Raw genomic sequence first — 19195 nt, forward strand, 5'->3', positions numbered from 1 at the left:
TCTCAGATAGCTATGACGTTCAACAATAGCCTCCGATTGTTTTTGACAAATGCCCTTGGGGAAAATGGCTGTTTGCACTTGGCAAGCTCTGAATTAGGTAAAATACCAGTACTTGTGATTCGTTTGGCCCATCATCAGGGATGGAGCTAACATGCAGGCAGTGGCTTTTCAGCAAAACAACCTTATGGAAGAGTCTTGACACAACTTGTATGACATCACTAATTAGATTTCACTAGCCATCTGCTGCACGATCCTTGTCAGAGACCAGTGAAATGTAAATTTAGAGCAGATGACAGAGTGAAAGGAGAAAACAACACCTTCCTGATAATTGTGCTTACCCAATCTGTATCCAGGGGAAGGGAGGCAGGACAAGAGTATCGAAGGATTGCTTCTTGTCTTAAGCTAAAAGGATTGGCATTGAATGAATAAATGTGTACCTTTTATTCCCCTGCCCCCCCCCTTTTTTTTTTGAGGTTTTCTCACTTGGGAGGAGGAGTGAGGAGGGAGAAGAGCAGGTATTATCTTCTAGAGGAGAACTTTCCGGTGAAATAAAACATCGGCAATTATTCTCTTTGATAAAGAGATGTAAAAGTTATATTAAATATGTTTAAATTGAAGTGTATATTTTAGTTTAAAATATATAATAGATCAAAGGTAGCCTCCCCCCTCTCCCCCCCAGTCCATAAGATCTAGCTAGAAAGGATGTTTTGATTTTACACATTGCTGAGATGACTCTCCTAATAAAATACTGGAACCAGGAGACTAATGATAAAGCTATCTGCTTTTACTCTGGGTCGTAGTGGATACAAGCTAAAGTATCCAGTAGTTTTGAGGGAACTAGGCCATTGAAAAGGATTGAACTTACTTCTTCATCAGTAAAAAGATAGGGATCTGAGCATTTCAGCACAGAACCATTAATACTACATCTGTACTCGATCATAGCCATTCTGAAAGTTAAATATACTCAGACCACACAAATACGTTTCCCAAGAACTAGACAAAGGAGAACTTATTCATTTGGTCATTCATTCACTCATTTACTTACTCCTTTGTTCATTCATTATCTATTGATAAAGTACCTACCACGTAGCAGCAATTATTCTTGGTGCTATGGGTACAGTAGTTGAGCAAAAACAGGGAAGATCCATGTCATCACTAAACCTGTACTCTAGTGGGAAGATAGAACATAAACTAACCTAGAGATGGCTACATCCCAGAATGGCAGACAGTATTAAGTGCAATGAAGAAAAATAATATAAATAAGAGAATAGAGAGTAACAGGGTGGGGTGGGGTAAAGGGAAGACAATCTTTGACAAGAGGACATTTATGCACAAATCTGAGAGAAAAAGCTATGGATATCTGGGAAAAGAGACTATCAGGTAGATGGAACAGTAAATGCAAATGCCCTGAGGGTGACGTGTGCCTGGAGCAGGAAGAAACCAGTGTGGATTGAGTGAGGTGAGCCCTAGGAAGGGAAAACGTGGTGAAAGGTAGGAGCCGGCCTTCTAGGGGGGATATGCATCAGAATGAGATGGCAAGTCACGGGCGGGTGTCAAGCAGAGAAATCACAAGGGTCTCAGACTGTTGTATGCAGTATAAATGGTGAGGGAGGGGGTTGGTGTGGTCAAAAATCAGAAGCAGTTACAGTTTTCCACTGGTGGCAGTAAGAGGTGATTATGATTTGGGCAGGGTGGTAGCAGTGAGAGTGGAGAGTTATACTTGATTTCTGTATATATTTTGAAGGCAGAGCACAGGCTAGTGAATGGGATTAGGGGTATGAAATAAGGGGGCACTGAGGATGGGAGGTGACCCCAAGGTATTTGGTTTTGGTTAGAGCAACCAAAGGAATGAGGGAGCAGTTGCTAGAGTAGAGAGAAGGTTGTCAGGATTCCCTCTTTGTTTATGAAGCCCAATAAATAGTTCCTTTGCTTTTTTTTTTTTTTAACATCTTGGAGCTGTGAGAGAGAGAGAGAGAGAGAGAGAGAGAGAGAGATCGATTCAGCTGAAGAATATAAATGGATGGCAGAAGACATAGATAGGATTTAAGCCAACACAAGACCTTTTCTGCAAGAAAACAGTATGGAGTATGTCAGGGGGGAATGGGGGTAACCAAGGGGGAAAAAGAAGATACTAGAAGTTTGTGTTTTGGGTAAAAAATTTTCCATACTTCCTCCAGACCACCTATTTTCAATTTGGTGAAAGACATGGGTTCAAATTCCGCTGGAAATATGTGAGTGAGGATCACAGACACCTGCTGGCCTCCAGTCTCATCGGGGGAGGGAAATGGATGTCGTTTTGAGGATGTGATAAATGCAGCTTTCCCCCTCCTCTCTCATTTTAATTTTTCTCTCATGCTTTGCTGAAAGTATCAAGAAAAGGAAAATAGTCCTATATTGATGGTCTAATTTGTCTCTAAGCTTTTATAGAACAAGTGGTTATTGAGCGTCATTAAATGTAGGACATGATGGTAAGAATTACAACAGATTCAATAAACATACAAAATTCATTTTTCCTCCAATGATTTATAATCTCAATGTGCCGTTTGCTTAACTTAGAGCTCAGGACAGTATTTGATGGTGATGCAAACATGATTTCTGGAAAGAATTGCTTTAAAAAATCCAAACATTTATTGATCACAAATTATGTACCATTTTGCTAAGTGCCTTCCGTGTGTTATGTCACTTAATTCTAAGCAGCAAAAGGAACACAATTCTGTAAATTAGATACTAATACTATCCTTAGGTAGACATTGAGAGGAAGAATTATTTCTCATCTGATGTTGAGGAGTCTTACATTTAGTGAAGTTAGTGATAGAACCAGACTTGAAATCACAGTCTCACTTTGGTGACGAGATGCTCATATTTTCACCATTTCATTTTCCCAAGGGATTTGAGAGGTTGGAGAAATTGCTATGCATTGAAGTAGTCAGGAAAGTCTCATAGAAGGGGCAGGGCTTGGGAATGTCTCTGAATGATGGTAGATTAAGAAAGAAAGGAAAAGAAGAAAATAATCAGATTTCAGACATAGTGTCATGAGCGGCAGAGGATTTAATGGGTTGGCGAGCACAAAGTGTTCTGGGAACAAGGAGGAAATCTGGCTCGCCTGTCACACTGGGTCTGTGTTGGGCAGTCATAAAAGGTTAAGTTGGATCTGTGAGCTGAGACCAGTTTGTAGACTTTGAGTGCCGGCCAAAGTGGTTTACACATCCTCTTTTTAGTTAGTGGGAGACCATAGGAAGAATTTGGATATCATTTTGGAATTATATAAGATTGGGAGAGAAACGTTATGAGAGATGGGAGATGAGAAAACCAGTAGGGAGGCCATGACTGCAATTCGGGTAGGAGCTGATAAATCATGGACAATTTTTCTTCTTATGAATCTGCGTTTCGAACAATAAAGCTGTATAGGCCACCTCCGGGTCTTTCTCTCCCCTGCATATCTCTGTCTTTCTTTCTCTTTTCTTATGAAAGTCTTTTCTAGAATTAAGGATTGTTAAAGGAGAAAATCACCTTGGATAGATATCATGTGTCCTGATCTTTTTTTTTTCTTTCCATTTAACATGACTTGGAGCCAAGCAAAATTAAGAAACTTGCCTAAGATCGCATGGTAACAAGTGTCAAAGCCAAGACTAAAATTAAATTTGTTTTTTGACTTTCTCTTTAGCACTGTAAGTGTTATCATTCTTGTCTCCACTCTCTTCTGCCAGGACTTCAAGGAAAAGGAACTCCAGAGTTTCCAGAAAATTTTCCCCACTTCTTTTACCCAGAATCGTATTGGTGATCCTATTGCATTTAGGGGATAAGGTTAATGTTCCTAGGTACTGAAACTCCCTGCAGTATCTTGATTTGTAAGAAATATATATATGGTCATTCAATTGACCAAAATGTATTTCTCAGATGTGCTTGGTTTTTGTCCAGGATTCCTGGCTCCTACAACCCTGAGAATTTCTTGTGATATGGGCTCTACAAGTGTATTTTGTTATGTTAAGGAAGGGACTTTTGGGTCCCACTTGGGCTGGGGCTGGTTGCCAGCAGAACCAGCCATGAGAGTTGGAACTTGCAGTCTTATCCCCAGAACCCAGCAGAGGGGAGAGGGGCTGGATGTTGGATCAGCCAATTGTCAGTGAATTAGTCAATCATGACTACATGGTGAAGCTTCCATAGAGACCCAGAAGGATTAGCAGAGCCTCCAGGTTGGTGAACAGGTGGAGAATGGAGAGGACACGAAGTTCCACACTTTTTCTCTATACTTTCCCCTAGGCATCTCTTCATCTGAGTGTTGGTTCATATCATATAATAAACTGGTAAACACAAATGTTTCCCTGAATTCTCTGAGCACCACTAGCAAATTAATCAACCCTGAGGAGGAGATCATTAGAATCTCCAGGCTGTAGCCAGTAGGTCAGTAGCACAGATAAGCCCAGGGCTCATGGTTGGCATCTGAAGTGGGGGTGGGAATAGTCTTGTAGGGCTCAACCCTCACCCTGTGGATCTGAGACTATGTCTGGGTAGTGTCAGAATTGAGGTGAATTCTCAGTTACCTTGCTGGTTTTGTGTTTTGTCTGGGGGAACTCACCCGTGTTAGAAATGGGTCCAGGAACCTATAAAGACCAATGAGGAGAAATTATTTTTTTTACATCTGTGTTCTTTGCGCCAAGAGACTCATCTAGATTTTGTTATACACCAGAGTTAAACACACTGACATTCTCTAGAGAAAGCAGAGAATCACCTTTCTTGTTACCTTTGCTACTGAGCAGGGAAGAGAGGGGTTGTTAGTCACTAGAGATACCTTTTGGCTTGATGAACTCCCTGGGGGAATGTAAATGCACGGTCTGCTCTCTGGTCCAGAAGGGAAAATGGCCTTAATATGAAATAAGTCTCCAAGGGACAGAAAAAGGGAACAAGGAAAGAGCTATGAATTCTTTCCATTCAGGAAGAGAAACATGGAGTGTTATTTAATCCTATGGTCCACTAAATAACCCTAATTTCTGAGCTGCTTTGGGAGGCCCCAGCTCTAACTGTCTTCAGTAGCTCTTGCATTTGGGATAAGAATGGAACTCCCACTGCAGGTTTATTTTTTAAAAATTTGGGAGTGCCTGCGTGGCTCACTCAGTTAAGTGTCTGACTTCGGCTCAGGTCATGATCTTACGGCTAGTGAGTTTGAGCCCCGTGTCGGGCTCTGTGCTGACAACTTGGAGACTGGGGCCTGCTTCTGATCCTGTGTCTCCTTCTCTCTCTCTGCCCCTCTCCTGCTCGCTCACTCTCACTGTCAAATATAAACATTAAAAATTTTTTTAAAAACCAATTTTTATTTTTCTCAGTGTTAATGGCTTTGAGCTTTTCATAGACTTTTTTCATCAAAGGTTTCTCCCTAACAAGGAAAGTACGGTAACTTTTAATCCAAAGCCGACAGCAGCAGTGCAGAGGCCCTTGCCAAGACAGAGATGATAGGAAAAATCAATATCCCATAATTAAATCTGTTGAATTGACAGTAAAAAAAAAAAAAGTCACAGTTTTAATTTAGATTATTGTCTGCCCCAGAGAAGAAATATTCTGACAGCAGTAAAATGGGGAGTTGGGTTTTATTTATTCCTTAGATAATGATGGATAGTTGCCTACCACATGCTGGTCACTGTACTGGGTTGGTGCTAAGAAATTAACAGAACAACACGTACATAATATGTGCCTTCCACTGCCACTCGGTAATAATCCCAGGACTGTGCATTCCTCGTCGGACCTGTTAACAAGGAGAGTAGTGTCTGACACGTAGTAGATGTTGTGACCATAATATTTGATGAATTAATGAATATGTTTTTGATTATACCTTTCTACCTTACACTAACTTGTAAAGTAGGCAGTATTCATCAATCCTTATTTTCTTGATGGTCTTTGATGGGAATGAGTGTTGACGTTTTTTCAAAGGATTTCTTCTTCCTATTTTTTTTTTTAATGTTACAGAGATCATCATTAGTTCTTGGCTTTAAATTTTTTTTTATAATTTCCCAGTCTGACAACTTTTGGCCAAGATTATTAATGGATTTATAATCTCAGAAGTTCAAGAAATTATTCAAACTCGTATCTGTTAAGTAATGTGGTCCAAAAGGTGATGGGGTCCAAAATGGTGGCCAGTGAGAAGAGGTGACTTCAAGTGATTGGTGGCTGGCTAGTCTGAGAGCTGCGGGTACAGCCCAAGGTTTTACTCTTGACTTTCATATGTTTGGCCATTTCTTCACAGACAGTTATTGGTCTCAAGACATAGCTTGAAAATCCTCAACCTTAGTATTAACAGTGGGAGTGATACCTATTTTTATTGAATCCGTTATATATATGGAAGCAGATGCTGTGTAGAAATTTGAATTAAACTGGTTATATGTTCTTGATTTAGACGAGTGATATTGTGGGGTCCATTCTATTTGTCAAGCTGCCCTACCCCTTAATCTGGTCTGATTTCAGCTGAATGTGTCCTTACCTTGTTGTTTATTGAATTATTCCGTTGGTTGTTTAAATGGCATTATGAAATCAGACTTGGCAAAATAACGAAGAGAAAATGCATTTTCATCTTAACTCTATCTATATTGGTTTTCAAATGAAAACATGCAAGAGACTAATACATTATGGGAACAAATGCGAGGGGCAGGCAGGGCGGAGGTGTATCCAGACTTTTAGAGCTGGTGCTGCTCTAGGTGAGATGCTAGAGGTTCTAAAGATCTATATTGTTTTTAGTGTTTGTTTATTTTTGAGAGAGTGTGAGCAAGAGAGGGACAGAGAGACTGGGTCAGAGGTGGACCTGAAGCAAGCCCTGTGCTGACAGCAGAGAGCCTGATAAAGGACTCGAACTTGCAAACCATGAGATCATGGTGGACCTTTAACCACCTGAGCTACCCAGGCATCCCAAGATGCTACAAGTTCTAAATAGCATGTGTTCTAGGTTCCTGAAAGTGTGGTGGCAACACAGTCCTTTGTAAAGTACAAGGTTTCTTTGTAAACATTAATTTTCTTTCCTTCCTCAAGGTATAGTAGAAAACACTGTTTCTTACCCTAATTATGCTATATATTCCCCTAAGGATCTTGTTAAGATGCAGATTCTGGGGTGGGAGCCAAGTTTCTGCATGTCTAACCAACTCCCAGATTGGTGACTGTACCTTGAGGAGCAAGAGTATAAAGACCAGTTGGTTTAGGTTTGAACTGACATAGGTCCAAGTGTCAACTCTGGGTAATTTGCTGGGTGACTGGCTCTTCTGGTCCATCTTTAAAGACTTCTTTTCAAGTGTTCCTATACTGGGCTCGCAGATGATCAGTCCTTCAGTGACATAACTCTGGGTGTTAGAGATGTTGAGGCACACCTGGTCTGGCCTCTTCTCTTCCCCTGCTTTCTAGATCATTGACTAGCTGAGCATCTTCTGTGACCAAAAAAATACCTTAATCGTGTTAGCATGGCCTTGGCTACCCTGATAGTCTGAAGCTTTATAGCAACCGTGGTCCTGAGACGAAGCTGCTATTTGTTTCCCCTTATTGTCCCGCCTTTTCTCTATCCAAGCAGCGTTTATTTAGAAAGCCCTGGGTGCAGTGTCTGGCTGACGGTACCCCATGCTGTTCTTATTCCTGAAGCTTCCGTGTATCTCTTTACCTTTATAAATATTCTCCTCCTGCACCCATGCTGCTCCTGCTACGAGGATGCACAGTGAATAGTGAAGCTGCTTGCTACATTTCGAATGCACTGCTTCTCTTTAGATTTCAAAGCTTGCTGTGCCGGCGCGTGCGGGGAGGGGTGGGGGGACTAATATTATCAAGCCCGGCATCATTCATTCAGTCTGATAGGCCCCATCTCTCCAGTTATCAGCCGCAGATGGATGGGCGAAGTTTTGAATCATTTTATTGTCTGACTGAAGCTTGATAGATTCTCTTTTAGGAAGTGACTCACTTTTCCTCTTTCTTTCTTTGACTTGCGATATTTTCTTTGTTTTAGGGGTTCTGGTAGTTTCGGGGTCTGCTCGTCAAGGTCTTCGGTCATGTCACTTGCTTCCCAGTCTCTGGCCAGGGTAATAATCCCTGTCCTTAGCAGATACATACATATGCAATTAATGTAAAAAAGAATGGAATCTAGTGACATCATTTCCCTTTAGGCTGTCCGGATTTGGAAGCAATGCTTTACTAGGGTAAAGGCGCCATTGGCCTTGTTCAGGGACCTCCCAGGACTGGTGCTATGGTTCACTGTTTAACAATTTCAGCTGAGATGCTCTTGCTTGACCATATTTTCAGGAGATCAGAGGCCTTTTTTGTATTTTTTTTTCCCCAAGGGAGGAAATATGTCTTAGCAAAGCCCGCAGGTGTTAAGACTTTCTAGACACGGGCTGCTAAAGTCTCCAGAGCAGGCACATAATACATATGTAAAGCAGTCAGAGGGAACAATAGGCAGCCTGGCGGGAGGGTACAGGCCCCACCTAAAAAGTTCGAAGTCAATGCAAAACAGGCCCCATTCTGGCCTGGATCCTACCTTTGAAATACCTTTTATTTTATTTTTTAAATGTTGATTTATTTTTGAGACAGAAACAAGAGAAAGCAGGAGAGGAGCAGAGAGAGGGAGACCCAGAATCTGAAGCAGGCTGAGGCTCCAAGCTGTTAGCATGGATCCTGATACCAGGCTTGAACTCATGAACCATGAGATCATGACCCAAGCTGAAGCTAGATGCTCAACCAACTGAGCCACCCACGTTCCCCCTTGAAAAACATCTTTTAGAATTAGAGATCTACCTGGGGGGCCAACTGGTCTGGTTTACCAAGGACTGAGGGGTTTCCTGGAATGTAGGCTTTTCAAGTCTAAAATTGCAACATTTCTGAACAAACCAGATGCTTGGTCACCCCAGATCTAGCATACTTAGTGCATCTAAGCATTGTCTTAAACCAGACTAGTTTAACTAAAACTAGTTAAACTAAACTAGTTAAACTAAAACCTCAAGAATAAAAAAGTGAAGACTAGTTAGATCACATAGCTTCACCTATTAAAACTAAAATGAAGTGTTTGTTTTTTTCCCCCTTTGTAAGTTTGCAGTTCTCAATTGGGGAAAAATAGCAATGCTCGCCATTTTATTCTTAATAGCAAAGCAGGACTTTAAACTCTATTTGAGGGCTGACCCCTTTTCAGAAATTAGAGGCACTGAATTTATTGCCAGCCAGTCATAGCTGTCCATCTGCTAATTCTCTCCACATAGAGGAAGCAGCTGTCACTTCAGAAATGCTACAGTAGATAATAAGATGGGGTGCATTTCATCTTCAACTGCTTAAAACAAATCTCTGGGAAGAACAGCAGCAGTTTCTCTGACTGCATGAATCTTTGATATTATTAACACACAATGCCAAATGGATTTGGAGATTGGAAGCAAATGGATTTGCTTTAAAAGGGAAAGCACTCAAGTTACGTGTAGTACATATTGTGATAATCTGCAATCGCATAGATAGAGGAACGGCTGAAACAATAGGCCTGCACAGAGATACTCTCAAAATCATGGCCATACATAGGACCCTGAATACCAATGCAAGCATAGGGGCTTCCAAATCCACACAGCCTAGCCTGTGGGTACGAAGGGAATGCATCGTTGTCTCCAGCCCTAGAAAACAAAATTTACCCAAAACCAACAGCTTTCCTCAGTATTATTGGCCCAAGTTCTTCTACAAGGCTACAATATTATAATCTTAGGTGCACTCTACCAGCCCCCTCTGCACTGTATGATGGCCCGAAGTCCAACTAGCAATTCATGGTGTTACTCCATTGCATTTTTTCTTAGATGAATTCCTTTTTTTTAGTCTCACTGCTTCCAGCTTTAAGTTTGCTTGAATCAACTGGTAGTTGAAACTGACCACAGCCTCCTGTTTGGGGTTCCTAGCCAAGATTATCCCTGCTGATCAACCTGAATACAGCTCCTTCATTATTCTTCATAAGAAAACAAAAGTAGGATGAGGTAAGGAACCAATGAATATAGTCCAATACTGCTATACATCCCTGAGCATTATAGATACGGATGAAGGTATAAAAACAGATGAAGATGGGGATGTGCAAATGGATATAGGTATGGACAGGACAGATGTGGATGCAGGTAGAGATTGAGTTATACAGATACTTCTCCATGGAATTATCATTTCATTTGATCCTTAAAGTATTTTTGGGAAGGAGGTTAGGCATATCTATCTATCTATCTATCTATCTATCTATCTATCTATCTATCTATCTATTTTTTTTGCCTATGAGAATACTGATTCTCAAAGAGACACCATATCCCCTATCTGGTGATGGAGCAGAAATTCAAGACTGGGACTTTGTAACCAAAACCCAGGGCTTATTCCGATTGCAGAACAAACTTTGCTTTTCTGTTTCTGGAACTTGCAATCTGGAATGATGTTTTTTTTTTTTTGCTATGTGGTGACGGATGAGCTTTTCCCTCTGCACTTGGTCTCCATGGAGCGTGTGGAAAAAGAGAGTTGACATAGAGTTGATGGCTACTGGACACATATAATGCCTGCAGTTTCATTTTGTACAAACAAAAGCTTTTAAAGAGTCTTGGCTGATTTCATCACTTCAGATGTTACCAGGAGAAAAAAAAAGGGAAAAAAACAAAAAAGCCCCCCAAAACCCCCAAATCCCCAGTGTTAATGAGAATCCAGATCAAGGCAAGGAGAGTCACAGAGCAGTTAGTATCTTGAGGATTTGGGATATTGTGCTTGTAGGTACCCTGATTTGAGGAAAGAAATTCATTTACACACAGCAGATACACTCAGGTGCAAGTCCGGGGGTGCCTGCTTCTTTCTGTCGCTATCAGCATTAAAGATCTCCTTTATATTTTACCTCTATCCCTGGTCGCCAGGCAGAGCAGATAAACCTGTTTTCTGTATGTCATTGCTATTAAAAAAGGGGAGGGGAGAAAAAAAATAGTAAGAGAGGAACAAAAAAGTCAGAGAGGCAGATGAAAAAACCTACCATTTCTCAAGTCAAAATATTTTAATGGCGAGATCGGGATAAATGATTAATCTAAAGATTTTTGGTTTCCAGTGAGCTGTAAAGGAGGCTGACAAGCAGCAGGAAACTAATATTTAACGATAATTTCAGAAACACGAAGATGAGAAAGTGGTAAAAGAAGGAGGCTGAACCTTTTTCCTTCCACCTCCAAGATTTATTGAAAATAGTGATTTAAAAAAACACAGAAAACGTTTATGGTTCTACATTTAAAATGCTAGCTCATTTATTCATTCCAAATTATTTACTGAATGCCAACTTTGACACAGTTACTATATAAGGGTTTTGTTGGGAACACACTGACTGTTCCTGCCCCCAGGAAGCTCACAGTCCAAGGAAGGAGATGTAAAAATAACTAAAGAACAGTAAAACCTCACCCAAAATGGTATTATGAGAACATGGATGAAGGGGGTCTCTGGATGCCATTGCACCAAGTAGCAGGATGGGATGGCCTGGGAATCCGAAGTTTCCCTGCAGTGCTGATCGCCTGCAAGTTGAGAGAGTAGAAAGGGATGGAGGTGTGTGGAGTCCCCACCAAGTGACAGCAGACACGGGTGCTTAGCAGGATCTGTGTGTGACTGGTTTGATGGGTCTGGAGTATGGAAGGATGAGGGCAGCAGGGGATGTGGGCTGAGGGTGGGGAAAGGCCGATGGGGATGCTATACTTCTTCCCCTCAATGCCTGGCATCTCTCTTGGTAGCTCTCTTGAGTAAGTAGCATCTTAGCAGGACTGCTGGTGGCCTCCCCTGAGCCTGGGGATCTCTTGATCATCTCTGGGGGTCTCTTTAAGGATGATCTTACCTGACAGCCCAGCATCTTAGTTTCCTCCCCTCCGAATTGCAGCCAGCAAAGTCTTAACCAGCTGTGTCAACTTTGCAAAGTAACTTGATACTTTCAAATGTGGATGTCTCCGTTTCCCAAATGGGGGGATGGATGATTCTGAGCTCATTTCTAGTGCCAGTATCTCATGATGTTGTCTTTGAAAAAGATACTCTGGCTCTCTGAGTAAATGTCAGGCATTCTGTGTCATCTATATGGATAGGGAGGAAGCATGGTTATAGGAGAAAGAGCCTTGTGCCTTTTTTTTTTTTTTTTTAGAGGCAAATAGACCTGGATGTAAAGCCTAGCTCTTAGTTATGTGATCTCAGGCCATTTATGTAATCATTTCTAAGCTTCAGTCTCTTCATTGGGATGGAATAATATCCACCTGGCAGAGTTATTGGGTCAGCTGGAAATATCATATATAACACACCCCGCACGACAGATTGAGCTCAATTTAATTATTTGTACAATTGAAGGTCCCAGAGCCTCGAGAAATTTATCGAATTCATTCTCTGTGGGGAACTACATTTCCCAAACTTCATCTTAGAACTGTGATAACCCAGTATCAAGTCAAAAAGTCAAATATGGTTTCCAGTTCTTTCCAGGGCTGCGAATAATCACAACACTTTGGGAGCTTAAATGACAGATCTGCAGATTTCTGGGCATCTGCAATTGATGCCAATTGGGCAGAAGTCAGAAGGACGTTGGATTCATTAGTTTGTTTGTCTTGTCGAGCTTTATTTTCTCAAGTTATTTTCTTCGCAATGAGTATTTATTTACTTGTTTGTTCCTGCAGTCACAGATGCTCACTGAAAGGGGAGGATTTGAATAGACAATGGCTCTCTCCCAATGCCTATCTCCAGCCAACAATCTACCATGCCAAAGGACTGCTGTACTACCTGAGAAGTATTGGCCGAAGTCCCAGGGTGAGTCACTTCCCTCTGCCTCCACACTCTTGGCTGGTCCCTCCCATCCTTCAGGAGGCAGCTTACTTTCTGTCAAGGAAAGAAACCCAGATGCAAGCCAGAGACCTGGGTGTGATGAGCTCTAAAGGGTGATGTCGTCATTTCCTGAGGTGGCCCTACCACAGCACCAGAGACTGGGTGGCTTAGAACAACAGAAACACATTTTCTCACTTTTCTGGAAGCTACACATCTATAATCAAGGGGTCAGCACGCTGTGATGTCTCTGAGGGCTTTTCTAGAAGGAAAAGCCTGCAGTGCCCATTCCTAGCTTATGCTGATTGCCAGGAGCCCTGAATGTGGCTGATGGTAGCCAATCTATCTCCAATCTCTGCCTCTGTCTTCATATGGCCATCTTTCTGTGAATGTGTCTGTGTAGAGTTCCTTCTTCTCCTAAGGACAGCAGTCACTGGATTAAGGTGACATAGAGACCACCATAATGAGTATGACCTGACTACATCTGCAAAGAACTGTCTCCAAAGAGGGTCCCATTCATAGCTACTGAGAATTAGAGCTTCAACATTACTTTGTTTGTTTGTTTGTTTATTGGAGGGGGAAGACCCAATTTGACCCCCACAGAGGCAAACCATTGGTTCAATACTCATTGGTGAGAGCTGTGCAAAAAATTGCACTTTACCTCATTTTCCTAGTTTTTCAGTTATTGGTCAAGAGAGAATATTCTCTCTCTACTAGGTTGTGATTGAAAGAAATCCTCTAGGTGGTAATATTCATGTTCACCTAGTATATATTCAATTACAAAGATGATTCTGACACTGTTCCAGGTACTTTTATATATAGGTTTTATTCCCAAGCTTCTAGAAACTGCAGAGTTGAAGGAAAACAGATGATAGATAGTCTGGTCCCCAACTTACTGATGGTTCCACTTACCATTTTTTACTTTACGATGCTGTGAAAGTGATTCACATTCAATAGGAAGCATACTTCAGAGTTTGAACTTTGATCCTTTCCTGGGCAAGCAGCATGCAGTACAGTCGTCTCTCATGCAGTGGCAACAGGTGCAGCTCCCAGCTATTTGAACAATCTGGAGGATAAGCAACCCACACACACCCCATAACTGTGTGCCTGTACAACCTTCTGGTTTTCACTTTTAGCACAGTGTTCAATATAATTACACGAAGTCATCAACACTTTATTATAAAGTAGGCCTTGTGTTCAATAATTTTGCCCAACGGTAGGCCAATGGAAGTGTTCTGAGCACATACATGTAATGTAGGTGAGGCTAAGCTACAACGTTCAGTAGGTTAGATGTGTTAAATGCATTTTCAGTCTGTGATGCTTTCAGTCTATGATGGGCTTAACAGGACATAAACTCATCATAAATTGATGAAGATATGTGTTTGAAACCAGAGGCCTAGGCCCAAGATTAATGAAGGAGATGATGGTGGGCAAGTAACTATATGAAAACAATCATTTATTGACTACAAACTGTACACGTTCTCTCTGCAAAAGTGTAGAGGGGCATATGTCCAAATTTAGACTGCTTGCCTAACCTGAGGGACTTAGAACAGGGTGGGGAAGCTTACCAATGGGCCAAGCAATCACCTCTACCATTCACCACTTTTTGAATGTATGCTTTGTGATAAAAACAGTGGCACATTGGGGCACCTGGGTGTCTCGGTCGGTTGAGCATCTGACTCTTGATTTCGGCTCAGGTCAGGATTCCAGGGTCCTGGGATGGAGTCTTGCATAGGGCTCCATATTCTCTCTCTCTTTCCCTCTGCCCCTATCCCCAATACAAAAATAAAAATAGTGGTTCATTCAGTGAACATCTATTGAAATAATAGATGAATATCTAGTATAGAATCTTACTGAAATCTCAAACCAATTAAGAGGTCAAGTGATTTCCCTGAGGTCACCAAGAGAGAGTTGGCATTCAGTTCTGACCTGTTTTTTGTCCTGCAACCCAGTCTCTCTTTATCACTTATTCTTTGGGAGAGAGGGTATTGGGGTCCCCAAGACTATTTTCAGGCTCACTGATTTCCTAGGACAAACAGAACTCAGAGGAGCTGTTGTGCTCAGAATTACAGTTTACTACAGTGAGAGGATACAGATTTAAATGAGCAAAGGTAAAAAGTACATAGGGTAGACTCCAGGAGAGACAGGTGTAGGTTCTTAGGTGTTTCTGTCCCCAGTGGAGTTGTATGGACAGTGCTTAACTGTGTGTGTGTCACACACAGCAGTGGTGTGTGATAACATGGAAGTATTGCCAACCAGGGACAGTCATCTAAACTTTGATGTCCAGAGAGTCTAGTGAAGCTCAATTATAGCCATAGAGCCCTAGATGTCTGGTCTTAGTTACTCAGACTCCAGCCCCTGTAGAAGTCAAACTGACATTTAATGGTCCAAGACCACCACCAGAGATCACATTGTCAGCACCGACCATCTGACATGGCCCAAAGCCCAAGTAAATAAAGATACTCTTGTCTAGCAGACTATTCCAGGAATGCCAAGGTGATCTACCAGCAGCCAACCAAGAACCAGACCTTTCTTTGGAATGTGTAGGGTTTCAACACTTCACACTTAGTGAGTCACTACTTGATTTCAAAAAGAATAAAGCCTGTCCTTTTCCCTTGAGAATCTTTGTTCTACATTGGTCAAAATGTGCAATATTTTCATGCTAACCCCCACTATCCCCATCTCAGGAAACACTGGTACCTCTGTTGTCTCCCCTATAGAAGCAAGTTCATGGCCTGTACAGCAGAACACCAATGTTACACACAAGGCGTGGAAATAGTGTATTTTTTGAGAAAGTAGGCTAAGCCTCTGTGAGAAGATAGAGAGACTTACAGGGAAAGAGGACCTTACCTGATACACATTTAGATATACACGCATTCAACCCACAACAAACAGGAGGCCTCTCTACTCTGACAACCTCTAATTGAAGAGCAGAACATTTATTTTACAGCATGACAGGTGAATGCCTTGTTTTAAAATATAAATAAACATTAATTAACTGTAAACATGACAGCCACAGACTTGTTTCCTGCTGGGACCATCTGAGAGGTGGGTGAGAAACAGCTGAGTACTAAATGCTATTCACAGTGTTACAAAACTCTAATGGGCTCAGCATCACCTTTTAGTTACCTGCGAGGCTGTATTTAACCAGCCTCCTGCTGATAGCAGAAGCACTGCCACTCATCTGTACTCAGGTCTGCCCTGTACGGAGAAGATTATCATGGTGTCCAGGTTGACTCTTGGGCTACATAGTTATAGATTAACTGTGACTCTGTCCCATCTCTAGCTCCTCTGAAAATATTTACTGAGGCATCAGGAAGCTACTTTCTGGTGGCTAGGAGATTTAACCAGTTCTAGATGGTACTTAGGCATTTGCCTATTGGTGAATAGAATAATATGAACCCCCAGAACCAATGAGAGTGTGAGTTAGTGGGACAAATCAGTATACTGAGATTGCTGAAGGTTGCTAAATACCAGACAGGTCATTCAATTTAAATTTTTTTTTGTGGTGTTTATTTATTTTTGAGAGACAGAGACAGTGCGAACAGGGGAGGGTCAGAGAGAGGGGGAGATACAGAATCCGAAGCAGGGTCCAGGCTCTGAGCTAGCTGTCAGTATAGAGCCTGACATGGGGCTTGAACCCACGAACTGTGAGATCATGACCTGAGTCGAAGCCAGACGCTTAACCGACTGAGCCACCCAGGCACCCCCAGGTCATTCAGTTTATAGGCAGTATGACAGTATTTACATATAGTTTCATCCATCCATCCACCCACCCACCCACCCATCCATCCACCCATCCACCTATCTATCCATCCAACCATCCAACTAACCTCCATCCATCTATCCATCCATCCACTCATTCACCCATTCATCATCCATCCGTCCATTCATCCACTCACCCATTTGCCACCCATCCATCCACCCACCCACTCATCCATTCTTCCTTCCACCCTTCCATCCACCCATCCATCCATCCGTCTATCCACCCACCAACTCATCCATTTGCATTCATCCATGTGTCCATTCCTTTACATCGTGTGTGTAATCTCAGGAAAAGGATGACACCCCCCCATCGTTGTTGTTGTTGTTGTTTTTGTTTGTTTGCTTGTTTTGAAGAGTCTATAGTTTACGTTGTTAGAAAGTGCAGCCAGGTTTGCAAAGAAACCTAAGTAGTACAAAATGGTAAAAATGCAACAAAAGTTCATATGAGTTGTTGTAGGAACACAAAGGAGGGATTGCATCATTTTCCCTCAAGGTTATGGAAAGGCTGGAGACTAGAGATGCCACTTAAGCCCGGCTTAAAATATTAGTAAGGTTTTGCTTAGTTTTAGTTATAGTAAGGTAGAGAAGTTTTCTTTCCTCAGAGGGTCCAAGGCCTGATGCCTGTGATCTCTTAGATCTTCTGCCTTGGGAAATTGGTGTTCTATCAAATTTTCTAGGCTTGGGGTCACTGCATGGGGAAAGGAAAGGAAGCTTCTCATTAACTGGTGGCATGGACTCATCTGCTAGCACACTGATATTATAGTCTCTTTCCCATCTTCTTGAAGTTTGATTTTCTGTCTCTAATTTATTAGAGGGTTAGGAAATCTCTTCCAGAGGTTGGATTCAAAGCCCAGAAACATAGTAAATATTGATATACTCACACATTGGAATACTATTCAGCAGCAGCAACAACAACACAAAAACCCAACAGTAACCAACTGATATTTGCAACAACATGGATTTCAGAAGTATGTTGAGTGGCATAGGCTACACACTAAAAAAGTACATGCTCTATGTTTCTACTTATGTAAAGTTCAAGATTGAGGAATCAGGGTGGTGATGGCCTCTGTGAAGGAATTCAATAATAGGGGCCAGGAAGGAACTATTGATGTTAGCAGAAATGTTCTACATCTCAATTAAAGAGTCATGGACACCAAAACCTGTTGACTAAAGACTCATTTGAGGTCTTTGCATATCACTCTAAGTACATATTTATCTAAATACAAAAAATTAAATAAATCAAAACATAGTCACAGGGACTTTGAAATGCACCTAGGAAGGAAAGGAGCCTGCTCACAATGTGACCGACCAGCACACAGGCAAGAAATTTGAGCTCAGGAGGGGTACACAGCAAAGTGGAAAGCTATGGAAGATCTATTAAAGAGTCAGAAAGGTGCAGCTGGAGAAAAGGCACACAAGCAGAGAAGTCCAAAGAACAGACAGGCTCCACGTCAGCTGGTAGGAAGCACTGAATCCACTCCACTTTGTGGAGCTCCCCACCAGGGCTAGGAAGCCCGAGGCCTGGGGGAGTCAGGCTTAGCTAAGGGGAGTAGAGGCAAGCTCTCAGGCTCCATCAGACTCCCAGAAACCCAGGCTAGTAGACTCTTCCAGGCTGCTGTGTTGCAGCTGGCCTGGGGTCTCTTCCACTGCAAGGAATCTGGGCTTCGGAATTAGGAGAGGTATCGATTCTCATTTCTCTCTGTAGGAGTGCATGCTGGTAAAGGGATTTCAGTGCTCTTTGAAGAGCTCATTGATTCCCACTTACAACTTATACAAACTAGGCCGCCTTCTGCCAAGGGACAGGGTGGGCATATTTTGGTTTTATCTTTCTCTGGGGCCCAGTGGAACAGAATTTTTAGCTACTTAAATGATTTTCCTGGTCTTATTCTGTCCCTCTGGCATATGTTTTGAGTTAATCAGCTTCTTATAAGAGAGAAAAGGAGAGAGCAAAAAGGGATGCATGTGTCTTCCTAAAACCCTGTCCCCAGGGCCTCAAGTCACTGTATACATACTATTGCTTTTATCTCCACTTTATTTCTCAGAAGTGGCAGAAGGACAAGTGTTATTTTTGCTTATTTTCATTGATTCACACTAAGGTACACACCTAGAATTCCCTTCTTTTCCTGTGTAAGGATGTGGTAAGGGAAAAAAATTCCTGCTGCCATAGCTGGGGGAAAATGGGACAGAATGTTCACGGAGGTTCTGGGTGAAGGATATTTAAATTTGATTCCATATTCTTTTATTTAAAATTGTTCTCATTCTATCAGGATAAAGATTAAACAGTGCTTCTTAACATACCAGAAGTCATGTTTTAGAGTATTTTTGTAAGCCCAAGTACTCCACATTTAAGTGAACTGCTGATGTTTCTTGACTAAATTTATGTTGCAAAGCAGAGAATTTTTTCTTCTTTCTCCCTTGCTTGTATCTCTGATGTACCTTTTGAGTATTACAGAGCTGGAAATCCGGGGCTCTTCGTATGCCACAGGGAGGGCCAGTCAGATTTTTCAAAGTTGGAGCCAATACCCTATTTTTTTTTTGGTGAGCAAAGCTGGGAAGTAGAGTGGAGGGGAACACAGGAGGGTAGTTATATAAACCAGTGTGAAGGTGCCTCTGCCCCAAGCTGGTGGGTTGGGGAGAAGGCAAGAGATGTGTGAAGACAGGACCA

General features: G+C 41.9%; 1 protein-coding gene across 1 annotated transcript in view; it reads left to right on the forward strand.

Moving 5' to 3' along the window:
• AGBL1 (ATP/GTP binding protein like 1) overlaps window positions 1–19195 on the forward strand; it is a 681509-nt gene that overhangs the window by 321268 nt on the left and 341046 nt on the right. The window contains exon 19 of the mRNA XM_029952682.1: window positions 12624–12753. Coding sequence (XP_029808542.1) covers window positions 12624–12753 — 130 coding nt within the window. The remainder of the gene's footprint in view (window positions 1–12623; window positions 12754–19195) is intronic.

This window comes from Suricata suricatta, chromosome 9, assembly GCF_006229205.1.
Source record: "Suricata suricatta isolate VVHF042 chromosome 9, meerkat_22Aug2017_6uvM2_HiC, whole genome shotgun sequence".
NCBI classification, from domain to species: domain Eukaryota; kingdom Metazoa; phylum Chordata; class Mammalia; order Carnivora; family Herpestidae; genus Suricata; species Suricata suricatta.